Here is a 20,800-nt window from a genome sequence, read left to right as displayed (position 1 = left end):
CTGGGCATCCCACCTCTGCATGCTCGCAGGAAGATCGTCCGCCTGTGCCTGCTACTATGCACACTTTACCTCGTTTGCCTCTTTTATGTGCTCTGCAGGGTGTACTTTTAATTCCAGCACGATCAAATATATGTAAAAAAAAAAAAGATTATGATTTGTATAGCAGCAATCCTAACCCTTTAAAATCTGTCTTGTGTGTAAAATGTCAGTGATGGAAGCTGTAAGGCTAGTCTATAAAAGGAGTAAAAGTTTCACAGTGAAATGTAGTGGCAATTGCCAAAAATGGCAATTTCCAAGTAAAGTCTGAAGTTCCTTTCCACTCGCTGTATTATGCACTATAACTCACCTATACTTAAAGCCAGATTTAAAGGAAGAAAACTTGAAGGACTGAAATCAAATAAACTGAATATTTCATCTCATCAGTGTAAAAGTGTCCTGTTGTTTGCTGGGATGGTGAAGTCCAGATGTGTACAGCTGACGGACAGCAAAGAGGGAAACTGTGATGGTCAACGATGTTTTAATGTTTTTGAAGCTAACAGTGAAGCAGTAACAGGACAACAGTGAACACATCCCACACGTCTCCTTTGAACTCTGAAGAGAGAAGCGGGCTGTTGGAGACATCGCAGCTTCAATTTGAACTTTGTCCTGCGCCCCCCACCCCCGACACCACCACTTGAACTACACTATTCCCTTTCAGACATCAGCAGATCATCTTGGCCAAGCAGGAAAAAGGAACTTGCACCTCAGCCGAAGCTGGATTAGAAACTGCTGCCGAGACCTGTTTTGTAATCCTCTGGAGAAGATGCAGACGTAGCCCTCACAGCACACACGTCAAATCATGCAAAGTTTCTCCATGATTCACTTTTTAAGACAAAGAAATATTCATGATCCTTCTCTTTGTATGCACCTGTTTACAAGTAAAGTCTGTAGATAAGAAATCTACTCAGAGGTGGAGGGGTGGGGGGTCTATTTAAGCCAAAGCACTGAGTGTTTAGCTGAGAGCTGGACCTCCTCCTCAGCTACAGCCCCTCACATCACTGTTACAGAGGGAGACATTGACAGCACTGAAGCAACAGCAAGGCAAAGCTCGTTTTCTTCATTCGTTCTTTTCAAAACAAACTAAATACTAAATTAACAGCGGACTATTCATCCATGGCATCACATTCTCAGTAACGTTGCACAGAATCTCCACAGCCTGTGTTCAGCCTCGACTGTGCAAAATCTCATCCTTCATCTGCTACAGCATGCGTCCATGCCTTTCTTCACGCCACTGTTACGCAGCGTCTCTTTAAGCGCTCATTTCTCCTTCACCTCTTATATTGACAGACTGCTTTAGTGAAACAAGGGTCCATGTGTAATGTTAGAATTGCACTAACGAAAAAATCCCATCCAGAGAAGCTGGTGATTCCCAAACTGTGGACTAAATATTAGACTGAAAGCATCTGCAGTGGAAGGCTTTACAGGATCACAGGTACATAAACAGTGCTGTGAACAAGAGCTTGCCCCGTTCTTGATATATACATTGTTTTTTTGCATTTTTGTCTCACTTTCAGGTCATCATACAACTGTTAATGTTACACAGACATAAACAGAATAAGCTCAAAATTAGGATTAAGGGTAAAAAGTTATCCAAACCTACCTGGCCTAAAGTCTAAAAACTGGTCGAGTATGGAGGAGCACTGGTGGGGTGTTGGCCATGAACAACCTGTTAAGGTCATGGACTTGCTGGTATATTTGGGATTGTGTTGTTCTGCTGCGTAACCCGAGCACGCTCGAGCTGTACGTCGAGAGCAGAATTCCTTTTTCCATCCAGATCCTTAATCATCCAAGCAGCCCACTTCCACTCCCACTCCCTCCACATGCTCTTACTGTGATGTTCTTTTTATGAAAAGCTGTTTTTGTTTTTTTCCTTTTTCAAACAGGGCCAGGTAGGTTCTTTTGTCCCTCACCAAAAATCACAAATCAATTAAAAACGTATGTTATCTCATTTTAAATGTTGTCTGATGATCTTAATCACTGCAGTGTGACAAACATGCATGAAGAGAAGAAATCAGGAGGCAAATACTTTGTCGCAGCACTGTAGCTTACTCCAAATATACAGAACAAAATCCAAACAGGTTTAAAATGGACCAACTAGGTGTTCAAATGTTCTGTTTTCTCATGTCAGTGAGCCAAACCCATTAACATGGTTAAGTCACGCACACAGCTCTGGCTACACACCTGCTGTTCAAACTATTTGTGTGTGACAGGCAGAAGAGAGCTGGCTTTAAGAGAGACAGAGGCACTAAAAGAGCTGTTTTCAGATAGACACTGACTTGAGTGGCTGCCCCAAGGCTCAGGATAAGGTCAATAAGGATTATTTAGAACTGAGAATAATGAAAAGATACAATATTACAGTCTAAAAATAAGAACATGTTCCTTTAAAGCCCTTTCGGCACAAAGTATGTAATGGCCGTTGCATACTTTGTCCACTAGAGAGCCTAAGTTAGCTTTAAAATACCAACATGGCAGCTGTAGAGCTGGTGTCCTGCAGGCTTTAGATATGACCCTGGGTCAACACACCTGAATCAAATGATTAGTTCATTGTCAGGCCTCTGGAAACCTTTTTAATTTAGCCATTTAAACCAGCTGTGTTGGATCAAGCACATGTAAAACCTGCAGGACGCCAGTCCTTGAGGCCTGGAGTTCCCCCACCCCTGTTATAGAGCTAAGATGTCGAGTAAAACTGAAAACCAGCCGAAGCTGAGCTTTTAAATAAAGCAACAGATGAGATTCTGGACAGCGAGACTCTGAACGATGGGCCAGTAACAGAAAAACATATCAGGAACTTTAATGGGATTTTCTGACAGGAGGGTGTGAAGCAGAGAGGCCACATGCACAATAATCAGGCTGCTATGCAAACACGCACACAAGCACACAATATTGGTCCCCACTGTAGCGCCGTTAAGGATATAATAGTTTATTTAGCACTTCAAAATATGGGTCCGTCTACAGACAGATAACTGCAAGCTGGTGTAAGGCTGGTAGTCATCGGTGGAGCACTTGGGCACCGAGAGTTGTGTTCCACTCACTCACTCACACATACAGCCTCAAGATGAACAAAGCGAGGCTGCGGAGCCTTTGCACATGTAGCAGCTTCCTCTTTGCCCTCCCATCCGTGTCCCTTGTTATCATAGTGTTGAGCCATTTCTCATTCAGTAAGAAAACTTAAACAAAGGGCTACATAAACATATGTTTGCATATAAATTATTGGCATTTTAATGATGCTATGTCAGTACTAAGCTGGAAAAAAAGACCTGTGAAAACCTGTTGTGTGTAAAAACCACACCTGGTGTTATCACATTCTCCTCCACGCAACTTTGAGGGTTCGCGTTCAGTTAATTGCAAAGAAAAAAACAACAACAAAAAGCCTTCAAATAAAACTCAAGAGTACAATCTGTATTTTCTTTAACTGTACAAGTGTCAAAAATATCCAACTATTTCCAGCTGTGATCTGCCAAGTGATGCTGATGGATGTGCAGGTATTCCACAGATGCTGTCGTGCAGCTCTTGAGAACACGGGTTCGCTCCCGGAGATCTGAGCTACACTGGTACGGTACAAAAGCAAAACTGCTGTCCAGGAAGAAAAAGGCGAGTGAGATGAGAGGCGAGGAGGTCGTGCGTCATCCTTATAGGACGTCTGACGTTTCTTTTCGAGTCCCCAGTCTCGGGCATGTGTCCTCTTTCTGTTGGAGAAACGCAGTGACTGCATCTTGATGGTGAGAGTGTGTTGATGAGGTTTGATAAGTGTCTTCTCTATTTATTTTTTTTATTCCATGAAAACGTGTGTATGTCTGTGTGTGTGTACTGGCAGCATACAAAGTCAACCAAGCTGCCAGTGATGTTTGAATTTGCTGTGTTACTAATCCGTGTGAAACTGAAGCATCACATTTTGGGCTCAAATCATGTCCACACCAGGCTAAAACCCACCCACTTGTCTCTTTTCCCTCCTCTCTTCTCCTTCTCATTCGGTCAACCAATCAGCCGAGACAGGGGCGGGTGGGGCCTAGGCTCTGGGCCAATAGGAAAGCTTGTACCACCTCCTGGGTCTGCTGGGGTGTAGTGTTGACGTCCTCCAGGGCATCCGCCACTGCAAACTGCCGGTCCCTCAGCCGGTTCCAGTTGGACAGTACGTTGTGGTATTCAAACACCTTCTCGTAGTTTCCCACTGAGTTGTAGAGTTTGATCAGGCCTCGGTAGTCGTACTCCAGCCCACTGTAACCCTCGCCAAACAGCTTTTTACCTGTGAAGACAGAAACATCACAGACCATGTTTCATTCAGTCTCTCTGACTCGAGCCCCGTTTTTGATAATGTTACCCTCTTCCATTGTAGCGAAGTAACGTCAGGTGTTGGACTGATTAATGTCAGCTCTACATAAATGATTACATAACAATAACAGCAAAACTTGGCAATTAACTGAGAAGTAGGTTGAGTATGATGCATCTCAGTACAACATGTTCTGTGACGAAGCAACATCAGGACCCAGGCCTTGGGCCTCATTTACTGTGACACTAAAAAACATGGACGTGAACTTGTTCTGCTCTTACTGACCGATAGCGATGGAGCGCAGATAGAGCCTCTCTGCATCCTCGTACTGGTTCATGTCATAGTTGTAGAGGGAGGCCAGGTGACCCACAGACAGAGCCACCTCATAGTCTTCGTGGCCCAGTAGCTGCTCCTTAATCTGGATGGCTTTGATGTGCATCTCCTCTGCCTCCTGGTTACACAAATACGTGTGCAAGACAAAGAGATATGAATCACAAACAAAGACAAAACTCAAAGGCAATATTTATTTGGTTTCCATGGCCTTTCCCATAAATCAAACATCCAGCTACGTTTCCACTGAAAACAAAAAGTGGTTCAGTGCCTGTAAGTGTTGTAACTGGGTCAAAGTAAAGTTGTCACATTACACTCTGAAAGCAAGTTATGGCCTTTCACACTTAAATTGTTTTCCAGTCCATTTCCAATGGACTAAAAGGAATAACGTGTAGTCCCAAGTCAGTCTCTCATTAACAGCAGGATATTAGATACTTGCCCAAAGTCATTTCAGCTGCAGACTAGAACTTCTGCAGGATTACTTTTAACCTCCACTCTGGCTTTTTATAGGCCAAAGACAGCATCTAAGACTGGTGCACACTCTTTATAAATGTGCACCACTCTGATATTTGTGTAATCCCAGCCAACTGCAATGACAATATTTCACATCTCATCATTTCTGGCTTTAAATAGCAAAAACCATTCAGTCTCCCACAAACAGTGGTTTGTGCTTGTAAAAGCACAATGTGACTCACTCTCACACAAACACTCATCTCTTAATCAAGATGAGGTGAATGTGGAATAGCTGTTCTCTGCCGTTGACCTTTTCTTACACTGAGATTATTTTTATCACAAGGCAGCACACGCTGGGATGGTTTATGCCCCTTAATTTTAATTATTGTGTCAAATATTACAAACCACACATGTCCTCCTCACCTTAAACTTCCTCATGGACTGGTAGAGTCGTCCGAGGTTGCCATAGTGTTTGGCTGTCTGTACGTTGAACTCTCCGAAAGCCTTCTTGGCCAGCTGCAGCGAGGAGAGGTGCAGGTCGTGAGCCTCCTGCAGGAGGCGCTCTTCTGTCTCTTTATTGTGACAGTCGATGGCAATTTCTTCCAGAATCAGGGCTGTTGGGGAAAAACAAGCAAACGCGGATAGAGTCTATAAGACATAATGCACAGCTTCAAACAGATACAGCACTGTGCAAAAGTCTTGAGCTATCCCTAACTTCTTATGTTTTAAAGGATTCAGACTCCATGTAAACTGGTCTTAATCAATAATTCTCCAGGCGTCCTGAAGCTCTTTCAAACTGTTTGTTTGGACATCGGCTGCTTTTTCACTCACTTGCTGAATGTTTTTTTAATCTGTCAAACCACAAAAGTTTGACCTACGAATAGACAACTTAGCAAAGAACCGGTTTTAAATTGTTCTTTCAAGGTACTTTATTACAAGCAGCCAGTCACACACACGAGCATAATACTACTCTCCACTTTGCCTGCCTTACCTTTGACTCTCTTAGAGGAGGCCAGCAGAAGATGGTCCTCAGGCAGAATGTGAGTTATGATGTCTATGGCACGTTCTGCATGGAATCTGAGGGACAAACACAGCACTCAGTCGTGTAACTCAGACTTGGCTGGAAACTCTACATATTGGGGACAAACACTTCCAAGAATATCAAGTGTTTCCATTGAACAAAGTTGTTTTGCAGCTCATACGGTCCAAAAGTGGATCAAAGGTCTCACCATTAGGCAATGCTGAATCACAGCCTTTGTATACACGAGGAGCATCACATGATTAATTACACAAACAACAGGCATCTCCAGTCATCTTTACGTCTGCCCGTGTGTACAGTTAAACATTTGATATGTGCAGCTGCATACACATTACCCAAATACCAGAGTCTGACTTTGGGTGTTGGACTACATTTACAAGGCAGCTCATGAGGAATGTAATTAGCCGAGTTTAGAAGATGCACTCACAGAGCATTGTCAAATTTCCCAGAGCTGTACTGGTGCACATATGAGGAGTAGGCTAGGTCTTCATGGGCTGTGGCAACATGGATGTTCTTCCCCCCAAAGACCGATTGTCGGATATCCAGCGCTGTCTGGGATTTGTACATCAGACAAGATTGAATTAAATAACATCACCGAAAACAAGAGCATACTCCTGTAGCACATCGCTCTACGTACCTGGTAAATAGCAACCGATTGGCATATGTTGTCCACATTTAATAAGTAAAATCCATAATCTAGCAGCGTGTCGGAGTACTTGGGATGCTTGTGTCCAAAATGTTCTCTGTAAGACAATATTTTCAGTCAGAAACTGCGATGTTAGAAAGTACCCTGTCGAGTCTTCATTACACCCAGCGGGTTACCTTGCTAGAAACACTGCATGTTTGATCAGCTGCTCTGCTTTTCTGAACTCTCTTTTCACCACGCAGGCCTGCAGGGAAGAGACAATCCACAGTTTACACATGTGTCTGGAAGACTAGTGTAAAAATTCAGACAAAGACTGATCTGAGCGATAAATACATGTGTGAGTGTTACCTTGGAGGCCTGGCGAAGGACATCAACCACTACTTTGACAGGCAGCCCTGGAGTAATTTCCTTCATAGCCTCTATACACCACCTGTACGCCTGAGAGACAAGGTCATTGCAGACAGAAAGGACTTTCAGTTGTCTCAGTATCAAAACTGTAAAGCACCTCAGTGGTCAAACCTACACACCTCGTCATAGTGGCTTTTGGCAAAGAGCAAGGCACAGAGCTCGCCGTACAGCGCTGCCTTGTTGGCCTGGTGGCCATGTTTGGCTAGTTTGTCCATGTAAGACTGAGCAAGCTTGAAGGTCTCCTCCCCAAGGTGGTACTTGCAGTTTCCATTACGGACATGAAGCAGCCTGAAGAGAGAAGACAGGGACGCTTCAGTCTCAGTCTTATCTGCTGTATTACTGCATAACTGTCAATTTAAAAACAACAAAAGCTGTGGAAGGAAACTGCTGCACTGGTTTCCCTGAAAATAACTGGATTCAGTTTTCCGCAATTTGCAACATGTGTGTGTGCATGTATGAGAGAAGCTCAGGCTGGCTGTCACCACTGCTACCGTCTCCTGGATTCCTCAGTTTGTATGGATGGTGAAGCCCATCTTTAATGTGGTGTTAGTGCTACTGGGGCACCACACAGGACAGTCCTGTTGATTTTCTACACTATAGATTTCCAGTGTAACAGGGAATCGAGCCACATGCAGATGCTCTCTAACGACACTGCAGTGGTTGGGTAGGCAGGAGTCAGAGTACAGGTACTGGTGAGACGTTTTGTGGGATGGTCCAACAAAAATCTCCCCTTCCTGAACGTCCCCAGGACAAAGAGATGGTTGCTGACTTCCATAGTTCACTTAAATGACTGGACACTAAACTGGAGAACCCAACAGTGATGCTGTGTACAACAGGCGGATGAACAGTCATCTGGAATCGTCATTGGGCAGCAAGGGACAGGCGGTCACTGAACAAACTGCTCTCCATCACGGACAACCCATCACACCCACTCGGTTACACACTACAGAGACAGCAGAGCTCATATAAAACTGTACCACAGCTTACATGTTTGTGCCCGGTCAACACACCCGTCAGGACCAAATATGCTACAGAAACATCTGGATCAAACATTTTTGCAGCTTTTTCTTAGCTCTACAGTGTTCAGTTTATTCATTAATACCATTTGCTAGGATTCATTTATATACAAGGCCTTAAATATGGGCCCATGGTACTTCTAACAATGTTGCTGTTTTAGTTTATAACAGTTACAGTGTTGTTACTCCATGACAGATAGCTGCTACTTCCACTCAGAAGGAAAGCTTAACCGTCTGTGATGAGATACAGTTTCTGTGTTTTATCCGTTTTCATCTGATAAGAATCAAAAAAATGTAAAGACAGACTGTTTAACAGCTCTTCATATGAATCACTCAGTGGCTTTTATTCACAACTAACATTTCAAGCTGTGCTGTCAGACGCCTAAGTGTTCTGGGAGAAAACACATGTTGTGTAACATCATATCTGGCACATCTAACAATTATGGTATTGTAACTATAGGACACAGAGTTCCCTGGTGAATAAAAGCAGCTCTTTGACACTGACCTGACACAGCATTCCACAGCCCGGTAGCAGTGGAGGACCTCACTGTGGAGCGTGCACAGCTGCAGGCACGACAGAAACACTTTCTCTGCATCTCCATACCAGCCCGCATCAGACAAGAAGCCACCTACAAACAGAAACATGACAGTCATCTGCCTAACAACTATGGTGTCTGCTGGTCATAGCACAAGGGTCTTAAGAAAACCAAACTTTGACTGGAAGTTTGGTCACTTAGAAAGAAATCTCTAGAGCATAGGTGTCAAACTCTGGCCCGTGGGCCAAATTTGGCCCGCAGCCTAATTACATTTGGCCTGCGAAGCCATACCAAATTATTATTAGAGCTGGCCTACTGGTATTATACAGCTAATATATATATTAGCTGTATAATACTAATACTTTGCTTGTTCCATATTCAGTTTTCCAGCAAAACCTATTTGAGTCCATAAGAAAAGATTCATTCTTACATCTGGAGGAAGATTTTTTTTTCAATAAATATTAATGTTAGCCTGCAACTTTGTTCCATTTTGAATTTTGGCCCACTCTGTATTTGAGTTTGACACCCCTGCTCTAAAGTTTTAAGGCACAGAGAATATCAACCCAAAATCCAGAAACACACATTATGTAAAAGTTAATGACATGCAAATCAGTTTCTAAGTGAAATAAATATTTAGTATTTTGGTGGAGAAACCCTTGTTGGGAAGCACAGCACTAAGATGTTTCTTGTAGGGATTTTGGCCCATTGCTCTTTACAGAAACTCTAAAACCTGGCTGTTGCTTAGCAACTTGAGGCTTCGGCTCACTCCACAAATTTCATATAGGAATGCCAAGCTTCTTCTTATCCTCTCCTTTGTTACCTTGTTGGTATGTTTTGGGTTAATGTCATGTGGGAAGACTTTTGTTCTTTGGTGGAGAAACTGGAAAGAAACTGATTCTGCAGACAGGTGTGCTTTATACACATAATGAGTTAAGATGGGGAGTATCTGGAATTCACTGACTAATGTTTCAGAGATCTATGGGAGCTAGAACTCTGCTCAAATATTAAATTCTCTCAATGACATGACAATAGGGCTGAACGATATATCGCATTTGCGATAATATCGCGACATGATCAAGTGCAATTTTCTAACCGCAAAGGCTGCGATTATACTCTGGACATGTCCAAATTCATGGGCTGCATCCTCCTGAGGCCGCATTTGTAGACCGATTACGTCACAGCGACGCGCGGCTGTCCAAATTACTACCATATCCCAGAATTCATAGCGCGGCCCAGCCAAACTCCAGTTTCCAGCAATGGCGGCCGCTACTAAGTTTTAAAATTACTCATACTAATCTTTCTGGGTCACAAAATAAACTTTTAACATATTTTCAGGCGAGAAAGTAGTTGTGTAAACATCAAATATCTGCTCGGTTTATCAAGATATCCCATATTTGCAAAAGTGCTTCGACGTTTTCAGAGGCGTCTGCTACCCACCAGCTCGACAGCTAGCCGGGAGCTCGAGGGTTACTGATGCGGCCGAGAACGGCACAACTCCCGGCACATCATTTTCAGATCACCGCGGAGTTTCGCTGCTCGGGTTAAACGTGATATATAAGTCACTTAGACAACCTAAAAATGTTATTGTTGGGCTTTTTTCAGTGTTTTGTTTGTTCGTGAGTAAATCGGTTTGGCTGAGATTAAAGTTATTAGATTAGATAAAATAAAACTTTATTAATCCCCCGGGTGGGTTCCTCCTTGGTTTTCACACAGCTGACTAAACGTCAAACAGAAAACTTATTAAACAGAAGTATGAGACAGTCGAGAATTTACACCAGTGTCTGGTTATATTTTAGATAGCAAGAAGCAGACGGCCGAGTTTATTAAACTCCACCGAGACAGCGGTGACGCTAATCAGAACTAGACCGTCCAATTTCACGCCTTTAAACTTTAAAGGCGTGTTTGTGTGTGTGTTTATACAATTGCTATTATGTTTGCACTTTATGTGTAATGTTACTGACTGCAGAGATCAGTAAGATGTGTGTATTTTTTATTTATTAGTTTTATTTATTTAATATTATTTTTTAATTGAATGACTGTCTAGTAGTTCACAGATGTCGAAAAACTGAGTGTGGTAAAGCCACTGATTTTTTTTAATGTATATTTCTGCAATCTGCACATTGTACTGACTTTCATTTTAATGTTTACACCAGGGTTCCTTGTCAGCACTTTATGCTCAGATGTTTGTAAGCTAAAAATAAACTATTGTGTATGTTCAAATATACTGTTGTGATTGAAGAAGTTAAATAAAAATGTCAGTCATCAATTCATGCATCACCTCATGTCATCATAACAGAGGTCTGTCTTCCAGGAAAGAACAGTTTAAAATTAATGTAATATAGTATTGGCCATACTATATGATGTATTGCTTGTCTTTGTTTAATAATACAGAAGACAAAGACCTTAAAAAATAATCGCATATCGCATCGCAATCGCAATATTGGGGCAAAAAAATCGCAATTAGATTATTTTCCATAATCATTTAGCCCTACATGACAATTATTATAATAACGTATTATCATAATACATATGGCCTAGGGCTGTTCAATATAACGATATGTATCTGATGACTATATAAAAACGTCTATCGTTTCATTTTACCCTCTCGTTTGTTTCGTGGTGTCGCAAAATAAACTGTTTACGGTAATATTTGTTCATGTTCTGATGTCACTGTAGTGGCTATATTATTTTCTTAAAGTTCTCTCTTTCTCTTATATTTAATATCACCACACTACGGACGGACAAGCGCCTGTTTTTATGTGTTGTCGTTAGCAACAACGACGGTAACACCATCGCGTGTTCGATTGTTTATGTTCCACATAAACCTTTCACAATAAAGCTCAAGATCCTGTTGAGACTTTTCAAAATAAACTGAATCATGTGAAAGATGCAGATTATTTACAGATGAAAAGTAAAAAAGAGCCGTCCGGTGCTAAAAAATAAACCTTAGACTCAAACGTTAGAACAGGCTTTTCCCCGCAGCACGCTGTGTAATAAATACTCACAAAGAAAACGGCGCCGTTACAACTTATGTCTAAAAATGTATCGTTTCATGCATCGGTTAAAACACTCGACTCCAGCTACATGACGCGCAGCTGGAAACACTTCACCTGCCCGAGATTCACAGACTTTACAGAAAATGTTACATTTTTGTGATTTATATCGTTATCGGGACGATAGAGGTCTTATATCGGGATATGAGATTTTGGTCATATCGCACAGCCCTAATATGGCCCACATTATATGCTGTTTATATTGTACGTTATCAACCACCTAACATAAGGACAGCTCTGCACTTCTATCCCACACAGTGCTTATCTGAAGCCTCCACTGCCCAGCCCTGACATTTACCCAGCACAAAGCCAAACTGGATGGCCTTCTCTTTGACGTGGGCGTCAGACTCGGCGATGTAGGAGCAGCGGCGGCTGAAGGAGTTTGCCAGAACTGAGGCCACTTTCACACCGTGGTCCATAAGGGCCTGGAAACAGTGGTGCAGGAGGTGTCTGCAGTGATGAAGTCAAAGGGAGACATCGGGTCAACAGTCAAATTGCAGGAAACACAAAAAATAAAAAAATCCAGTCCACAAGCAGCTTTTAGCGTAAACAGATTCTTATCAGTCATGGCCGTAGACAGCATGGCACCATCCCTACTGTACAGAACACCTGGCACAGTTAACTAGCAGTAAGAATATCACACAAGGGACCGTCAAGAAATGAACAACAGGTCAGTGTACGCAGTTGATGTCCTCGTCATACAGAAGGGATCTCATTTCCATATATGAGCATTCCTCAGTCTAAAGAAGATTCACATGAAACGATGTCTACGATGATAGGTGCCAAATGTGTTTTCAAAGATCTACAAACAAGACCTTAAATTCTCTAGTTAGAAATTATATGATGGAAGCAATCACAATATTAGAGTTTTGGTTGATGGACATTGCTTCCTTCCTCTCTGTTCCAGCATCATTAGTGTTTCACACCTATCAGCCTGCCTAACACTACATTTAACAGAGTGGACAAGAGTTTCAAAAGAGCTAAAAACTGATTTCTCTGGTTACCTAAAAACATGTTTAACATCATTAAGGGCACCCGACTAAACCTATGCTTGGTTCCAGTGTAAAAACTGGTTCCATCCACTGTTGGAAAAAAAAGAAGAAGAAGAAGAAAAAAAAAAGAGGATTCCAGTATGAACAAATGAAAATGCAAGTTTGGTGAATGATGAAAAAACCGGCATCCACCAAACTCCAAATACCATCTTTACTGATGACAAAGTGGCCAGAGCTCATTAAAATGACTCTTTTCTACCCTCCTAAATTTAAAGTTTAGCATCCCAGTGTACAGTGACATATACTTGTATACTTCCTCTATGTTTAGTAGCCAAAGGGTCTCCAAAGGTTAGGAATATTAATATTCCTCGTTTTACTGGATTAAGATAGAAGTTCTGCTTTTCATTTAACGTGTTGCCATGGTGAATTGTGCTATCAAAGCTCCATTGAAGGTGGCTTTCTTTCCCTACTCGCACACACTAAACTCAAGGTGAACGTACTCGGAGTTAACTGATCTCAAAGGTAATCAACTTGCAGTTTATGGTTAATCTCAGACTCTGCTGAACCTGCTCAGGACTGCAGTGGAAGTGTGAAAACTACTTTAGGAGAGTGATGGGCACAGTTTGGCCCCATTATGTTCTTACCTTTTGTCTGAAGCCCGCAGCACTTTAGCAAACACCTCCAGCTCACAGAACTCTCCCCCCAGCTGGCAGAGTCGACCCTGCTGGTAGAGCTGAGAGCACAGCACAGTGAGACACAGTGAGAAATGAGATTCAGTAACAATACAACAGATGTCATCTCTATAGGTACAAGTCAAATTTCTTAATGTGCAGGGGAACCAATGTCTCAGCTGCAGGTAAATGACAGTCTAACCTGTAACTACAGGAGTGAAGCTGAACATTTTTTACTCTGCTTTAAGTGATGCAACCAATGTTGTCTGCTGAACAGGATCTTAAAAAAAAAAAAAAAAAAAAAAATTGCTGATGTCTGGCCTGTCATCAAAGTGCACGCAGCTGGAAACTGTTATACTGAGCCAGGATTATGCTTGTTTATGGACATGCACGTGGGCTGCTGTGGACCCCACCCTCCAACTCTGCTTGCAGTCTGCCTGGAATGTCCATACAGAGCATCACAATCACATCTGATAAGAAAATCAACACCACTCAGATTAAATAGACCCTCGTACACTTGTGGACACAGACAGTATATAATCCTTGACACGAATGGCTCACCATAGTGGTGTTTGTGACGGAAACTATTAATCACAGATGTCTCTCTCCAAGGTTCTTACATGAAATCTCACCTAATGAAAACTTGTACTGCAGCCACTGCTGTACTGGGGCGTTATTTTGGTTGTGCAGCTTTAACCTTTCAGTGCTTGTAATTTAAGTCAAACGCTCTACTCACAAGTAGTCACCTAGCTGTGGAGGGCAGTGGGAACCAGAAACAGGAAAACATGTGCAGTGTGGACAAGACAACTTCATGATATTAGGTGTGTGCGCCATTTATGTGTCACCATTTCATAGTGTGTGTAAAAACACAGTGACAATTGTCTAGAACGGTGCTTAAAATTCTAGCATGAACTCCACAGATGTTCATGTTGCCCTCAGGATGATTTGGCACACTGGTAAAAATCAGTGTCAGTGCTGGTGAATTCACCATGTGCTATGTTTCAGCAAACTGCTGAAACTGACAGGAACCTCCACAGTGCACACAGAACAGTACCACAGCACTCAGCTTTTAGATGCTAGCTTGTGTTTGATGAAAACTGACACTTTTGTTACAGCTGTACCTTCAATTTATTGTAATGACTTAAACTCGTGGCAGCATTTTCACATGAATTAGTCCAAAGCAGACTTTGAGCACACTGAGCAAAACTCCAGTATATCGTATCAAAAACACATCAGCAAAATGGGTAAACCAGCACTTGTGTTATTGTGCTTTCCTAATCATGTTAGGAGGCACTGAGCACATCGAGTCCATGCCCCAGACTTCATGTCAGTGTGTTTCTCCTGGGAACTGGGGCATCTGAGCTCTAAGGAAAAACCCATTTTGGTTTATTTACAGAAAATATTTATTCATGCTTTTGCTGGATTTGCACCAGAGTCATTATATAAAAGGAGAAAATGTTAACGAAAGCGTAAGAAAGTAACAAAATTATGTGCATTTGTAGCAGAAGAAAAACTTTCAGGGAAAAACAAAGATTTTTTACTGGGTTTCTGTCACAGTGACCACTGAAATGCACAGATGGTGCAGACCACCCAAAACTTTGTTGTACATGTACAATGACAATAAAAGCCTATCCTATCCTAAACTTAGAATTCTCTCCCCATTCAAGTCTGTATGGGTTTTAAAGTAACTGCCCAGCAGCGTTTCAGATAGCGTCTGTGTTTAATGTTGCTTCTGAAATGGCTTTGGTTTGTGCCCACTAGGACAATAAACATGTATTTTAAAATGTTAATGAATCAATACAAACACAATTGAAAATGCTCTCTTCCCCTTTTCCATAAGTGTGAAGACGAGCTGACTGACAGCTTAAAGGTTTAATTCTTACTGTTAGACAAGAGAAAATTTATAATAAACTTTTATACCATAACCACTGACAGTGTCTAATGAAGGTTTTATGTCACCTTGACCCTTGTTTTTCAAGAAAGACTCCATCTGGAACCTGCAGCACAAAGTAAGTTTAACACACTCAGCATATCATTTCTTTATCTGAACGTTTAAGCACTTTGGTCAGCAAGACTGCAAAAGCACCGTTTTAGTTTGTTTTCCAGCTGTTGTCGTGTTGTTGGTGCGAGAAAAAAAGCTCAGAATAAATAAATAAAATGGAATTCAAACCACTGCTTGCAAATTGAATATAATAAGGTCAACAAGTACAAAGAGGAGCCTTTTTTTAGAGAATAATTTAATGTTAAAATTATCTGCAACCAATGAGAAAATAAAACCTAATAATAATCAAGGAACACAGAATATGAATATTTATTCATAAAGAATATTTCCCCTTACTACTGCTCATCAGGGAAAAACAAACTGACACTACTAAAAAACTTCAGACCCTCTTACTATCCAAAGGGATCTTCCTGGAAGAGACACCATTTTCCTAAACACTGATTGGTCAGTAGGCAGTGTTTTGAATTTCCAGTGACTGCTCTATAAATCATCAGAACACACAGAAACCCACAATGCCCGATTTCTTCCCAACTTAGCCTTAAGACACGTGGAGTAAAACTAATTATTTTTCCATCTGTGTCTTAAGACACACAGAGAGGCGCACATTAACAGAAGGACTACATGAATCAAAGTTACCAAATTGCCCCAGTTCTTAGCTCCATTGGCCCCCTGTCTTAATGAAGCTCTATTTTTTTTCTTTCTTTGGGGGGGGGACAGTGCAGTTTGCAGGTTAACACCTGCCAGTAAAATTAACTGCAACCACGCCAAGCTGGATGTGAAACCTCATCTCTCAGGAAAATCAAGATCGATCCAAGATAAGGGCATTTTTGCCTGTAACTATTTTTCTACAATACTTCTTACTAGAGCAGGGCGATATAGCCAAAAAAATTTATCACGATATATATTTGAAAATTTGCGATAACGATATAACCGACGATATAATTGATGCGAGACAAAATACAACTCCACAACATTACTAGCGCAAAAAGACAACCTTCCATTTATTTTCACTTAAACAAGAAGCTGGTTTTTATGTACATTAAAGCTTTATAAAAATGTAACAGTGCAAATGCAAATTCCTTGCTGAAAGTTTAACCAAAAGGCATTTCCAGTAGAAATGGGCTGACATATCCTGAGCATAACCATGTATAATATCCACTGAAGTTAAAAAGAGGTGCTTTGCAACATTAAACTGCAGTGTGCAGTACGCATTTTTCGGACCATAAGGTGCACGGGATTATAAGGCACATTAAGCGAAACAAAGCAGTCAGATAAATCAAACTTTATTAAACTCATTCTTCTTGCTTCCTCCACTTCTGTACCATTGATTCATTAATGTTGAATTCTCTGGCAGCTGCTCTATTCCCATGTTGTTGCAGTATATTAATGACTAACCTCGTATTGTGGATGGATTATCTCAGTTGTTCTCCTGACTGAAGTTTGGTCCGTTTACAGCATCCTGCCATGCGATTGCATTTGTCTCTAACCATGAAGAACCTTCACGTTAACTTTTATAAGTGGAAAAGTGTTAGTGTTCGTCCTCCAGCTTCACTGTTTATGTTATGCTAACATAGCTGTGTCGCTAGCGATCACGTAGCACATCATTATATACCAGCTAGCCCAACTTCAGTAACCCTACAAACGTCACTGCTGTTTAGTTTCCTGTCTTCATTTATGTTGGAAGTGATAGCAGAGCTGTACGTTTGATTTTTTTCAGAAATCTCTCCATCAGAACATGCTATATCATGCTTAGGTAACTAGCGAAACTAGCGAGCTAACTTCCGCTAGCTTCCTGCTAACTTCTAACTCCATTAAATGTAATAACTTTTGTTTTCATGGATGCCTGGAAGTTAAAGTTGAGAGGCACTTTATAGTTACACCTGGTAAAGCAGCAATGCTGATCGTTTTATTAAAGATGAAAGAATTTAGACAGTTTTTAACTCTTAGTGATGCTGCAGTGTTGTTTGACCTGAAGCATACGGAGTTTAGGACCCAGATTACTCCCAGATTTAAGAGCATCTTAGTCCGACAAATATGACAATAACGACGGCCGCTTGCATGTTCTGCAAAAAAATGTGCTTTGTTGTGTATCTAACGGACAAACACCAAACCAGTTCCACATCACTGAAGTTGCACCATTTTTACAAACCAATTCTGGTTCATCTGTTTCACTCAACAATCGGCCATGTGCGTATGAAAACAAAGGCACTGCGCATGCGCGTTTTACTCCCATTCTATCGCGATATTTCATTTTCCTATCGTTGCCTAACATTATACCGGTATTACCGTGAACGGTATAATATGGCCCAGCCCTACTTCTTACACTGACGATTTTGTTCCAATATCAGAAAAGATATGAATATGGACAGCAGCACACTAACCTGGTGTCTGCCATACTTATAAAACAAACTAGGTTCACTTTGTTTACTTGAACTAATAAAGCTGAGAGGCTTGAATACACTCAGTGCACTATGGCCTATTTAGTTAATCTAAAAATGATGCGCAGATTTCCCTCGATCGCTGCATCCAATCGATTGGCTGAAAACTGTTTTCAGTTGACTATGATTTTCTTCGGTTGTCTACAGGCCTACTGTGATGTTTACAGGAATCTGCAAATGGTTTTTGGCTATAATTGCATTCTTAAGTGTACCTAGATTTACTAATGTGCAAATAAATCTGTAAATATGCAGCTGGGGAGAGAAATGGCTGAGAAGTCTGAAATCTTTTCTTCAACAGCTGGAAATGATGACAAGTTGTTGTTATTGCAGTCACAATCAGTTCTTTGGACAGGCCTCTCAGTTTGATAGATTGGTGTTACACTACATTTTTTATATTTACAACCTCAATCCAAATGACATGCAACTACAAACAAAATCTCCAAACACATTTGCACATATTTGTGGCTACAATATTAACCCCAAAGAGAACACTCAAAGGATTTTTACACTTCTCACGCAATTGGTTTTAACATATGGTGTTACTTTTATTATTACTAAATAGTTAGCATACCATGACTGGGTGGACTAAAGGTTTTTTTCGTCCAAGTATTAGAGTTACACATCAGGTATACATCAATAAAGGATCTAAAGATGCACCCGTAGATTAAACAAATATCAGATCCTAGTGTACATTTTATGGGCATCTGGAATTATCTGGTGGGTGAAGATCGAGTAACTGTGAAACATGCTGTATTCGCGACCTTCATGTTTTTAAAATCCTTGCTCTGTCTGTCACGCCTGACCTCGGTGTGACACTTAACCAACTACACGTATCAGAAGGAAAGAATCGCTGTCGAGGTTACAGTGGTTTAATATCGCTGTCCGTCTTTATGGAAAGCTGATGGTGATTGTTTGTAAAAGCACACGTATGTTGTAAGCGAGGAGCTTTATACGTGAGAACGGCTAACGTCACTTTAGCCAAAGTGGGTCAGACCTGGACATGACAACACTAAAAACACCACACATCACGGAACCAGTTCATTTAAATGGATACTTGGGTAATTAGCGACAGTCTCGATGCAGTTTAATAATTCGCTTCAACACACACACTGTCACACTAGCTTTCTGTAATGTCGAGGCTGGATAACTTGTTCGTTAGCCAAATCAGATTCCTAAGGAGGAATTTTCGATAGCTAGTCTAACGTTACCGACATTTCGCTAACGTTAGCAAGCAGTGTTAGCAGCCGACCACAGAAGCTCGCACAGGATGTTAGCTGTCACATCATTGAGAGTCTCCTTACTGCTAAAATCCTACCTTATAATAGACGTCGAACTGTATATTTTCTGGGAGGGACCGTATGTCCCTTCTTGACCGGCTGTAGTTGTCCACCACAGCCGAGATAGCAGTGTTGTACAGCGTTTCTGGGATCCATTCGAGCTCCACCGCAGCCATGTTGTTTTCCCTCTCCAAAAAAGCCCCAGAAGCTACAGCCCTCCTCAACTCTCCTTACATTCACTACCTTACCACTATTGAAGCCCTTCTTCTGCGAGTCCTCATGCAACATTCGCTCCGTATTGACACTGCGAATATTATTGTTGCAGACAAGTCAGTGTCTCGATTTAAAAAACCGCTGTTTCATTTCCATCCTTCTCTTTCATCTTCGACTACTCGTCGACCCTACAGCAGTTCCGTGCCCCCGTCCCGACGCTCACACTCACGGGCGCTGACGCAATGACGTCATTGTGCAGTCGATGCTGAACCAACAGGCTCCAAGTAAAAAGTCACACTTCACATAAAGTAAAAAGATGAATTTACCGACGATTGCCCATTTAAGCAATGTACCAACCACCCACTCGTCTTTCCGTGAAGAAGCCGCGCTCCTTATTTGGCAGATAACAAACACATATCATAACAAATGGCAACAGAAGACAAAAATCCTTTACTTGTTTAATGTTAATGTACCTGACCAGCGCTTTGATTTCGTATACAATGTGTTAAATTTATTACAATTCCTTTATATTTAATGTGGCTAGAAAAACTCCAACGACAGCCAATCATTGCACCAAAAATGTCGAAATGTGTTACAAAATGTGTCTAAATAGAAATAAGGAGTACTGACTGTGGGGAAATGAAAATGCACTACACTGAGGTAGGTTCGAAACTTTGTTACAACAGGTGAATGTGAGTCTAGATTTCGTTTATTGTGAAATTAAGAGAACTTTTTGAGTGAAATGTTGAACCTATATAAAATATGCAGAATATTTTACCTTTAATGAAAGGAGCATTTACATGTACCCCACTGGTGCATATGAACAAGGTAACTGAGTATGGTGAGACTAAGCCCTAAAAAGCATCTTGTAATATCACAGATGTTTCCTCAGTTGTTTGTTATTATTAATCTGTGGCTCTCTTCCACAGCTGCTTGTCATCGGCAGATGGCCGCCCCTCCCCAAGCTTGGTTCCTCGTGAGGTTTCTTCCTGTTCTAAGGGAGTTTTTCCTTCCCACCGTCACCAAAATGCTTGCTCATAAGGGGTCATATGATTGTTGGGGTTTTCTCTGTACTATTGTAGGATCTTGACCCTACAATATAAAGCACCTTGAGGCTACTGTTGTTGTGATTTGGTGCTATGTAAATACAATTTAACCAAGTGTCCCATATATATTCAACTGGGCTGAGGTCAGATGACTGCAGAAGAAGGACAAGCAGTAGTGACAGACACCACTGCTTGGTCAACAAAGCTTTGAGGTGTGTTCAGTAGTGATGTGCGATACCACTGATTTCCTTTCCGATCCGATACCAAGTAAAATTCAGGGTGGTATCGGCGATACTGATCCGATACTCTGTACAAAAACTTAATGTTTCATTGCATTTCATAATACAATATATAATTGTATTATGTAATTGTAA

The 20,800-nt window shown here is 41.4% G+C and overlaps 1 protein-coding gene across 1 annotated transcript; it reads right to left on the bottom strand.

The window, feature by feature from the left end:
- Positions 1-500: 500 nt before the first annotated feature.
- On the bottom strand, positions 501-19,618 carry appbp2 (amyloid beta precursor protein (cytoplasmic tail) binding protein 2). Its single transcript, XM_080888413.1, has 13 exons — positions 19,206-19,618; positions 13,424-13,512; positions 12,086-12,237; positions 8,704-8,827; positions 7,302-7,470; positions 7,123-7,212; positions 6,951-7,018; positions 6,766-6,871; positions 6,556-6,680; positions 6,081-6,166; positions 5,513-5,703; positions 4,592-4,757; positions 501-4,282 (listed from the first exon to the last, which is right to left on the bottom strand). Exons 1-13 carry the CDS (start codon positions 19,341-19,343, stop codon positions 4,020-4,022), a joined length of 1,767 nt encoding a protein of 588 aa, XP_080744539.1. The 5' UTR covers positions 19,344-19,618; the 3' UTR covers positions 501-4,019.
- Positions 19,619-20,800: the final 1,182 nt, after the last annotated feature.

This window comes from Rhamphochromis sp. 'chilingali' (genome assembly GCF_963969265.1).
Source record: "Rhamphochromis sp. 'chilingali' genome assembly, chromosome: 8".
Taxonomy (NCBI): Eukaryota; Metazoa; Chordata; class Actinopteri; order Cichliformes; family Cichlidae; genus Rhamphochromis; species Rhamphochromis sp. 'chilingali'.
This window is presented reverse-complemented; position numbering and strand designations above follow the sequence as displayed.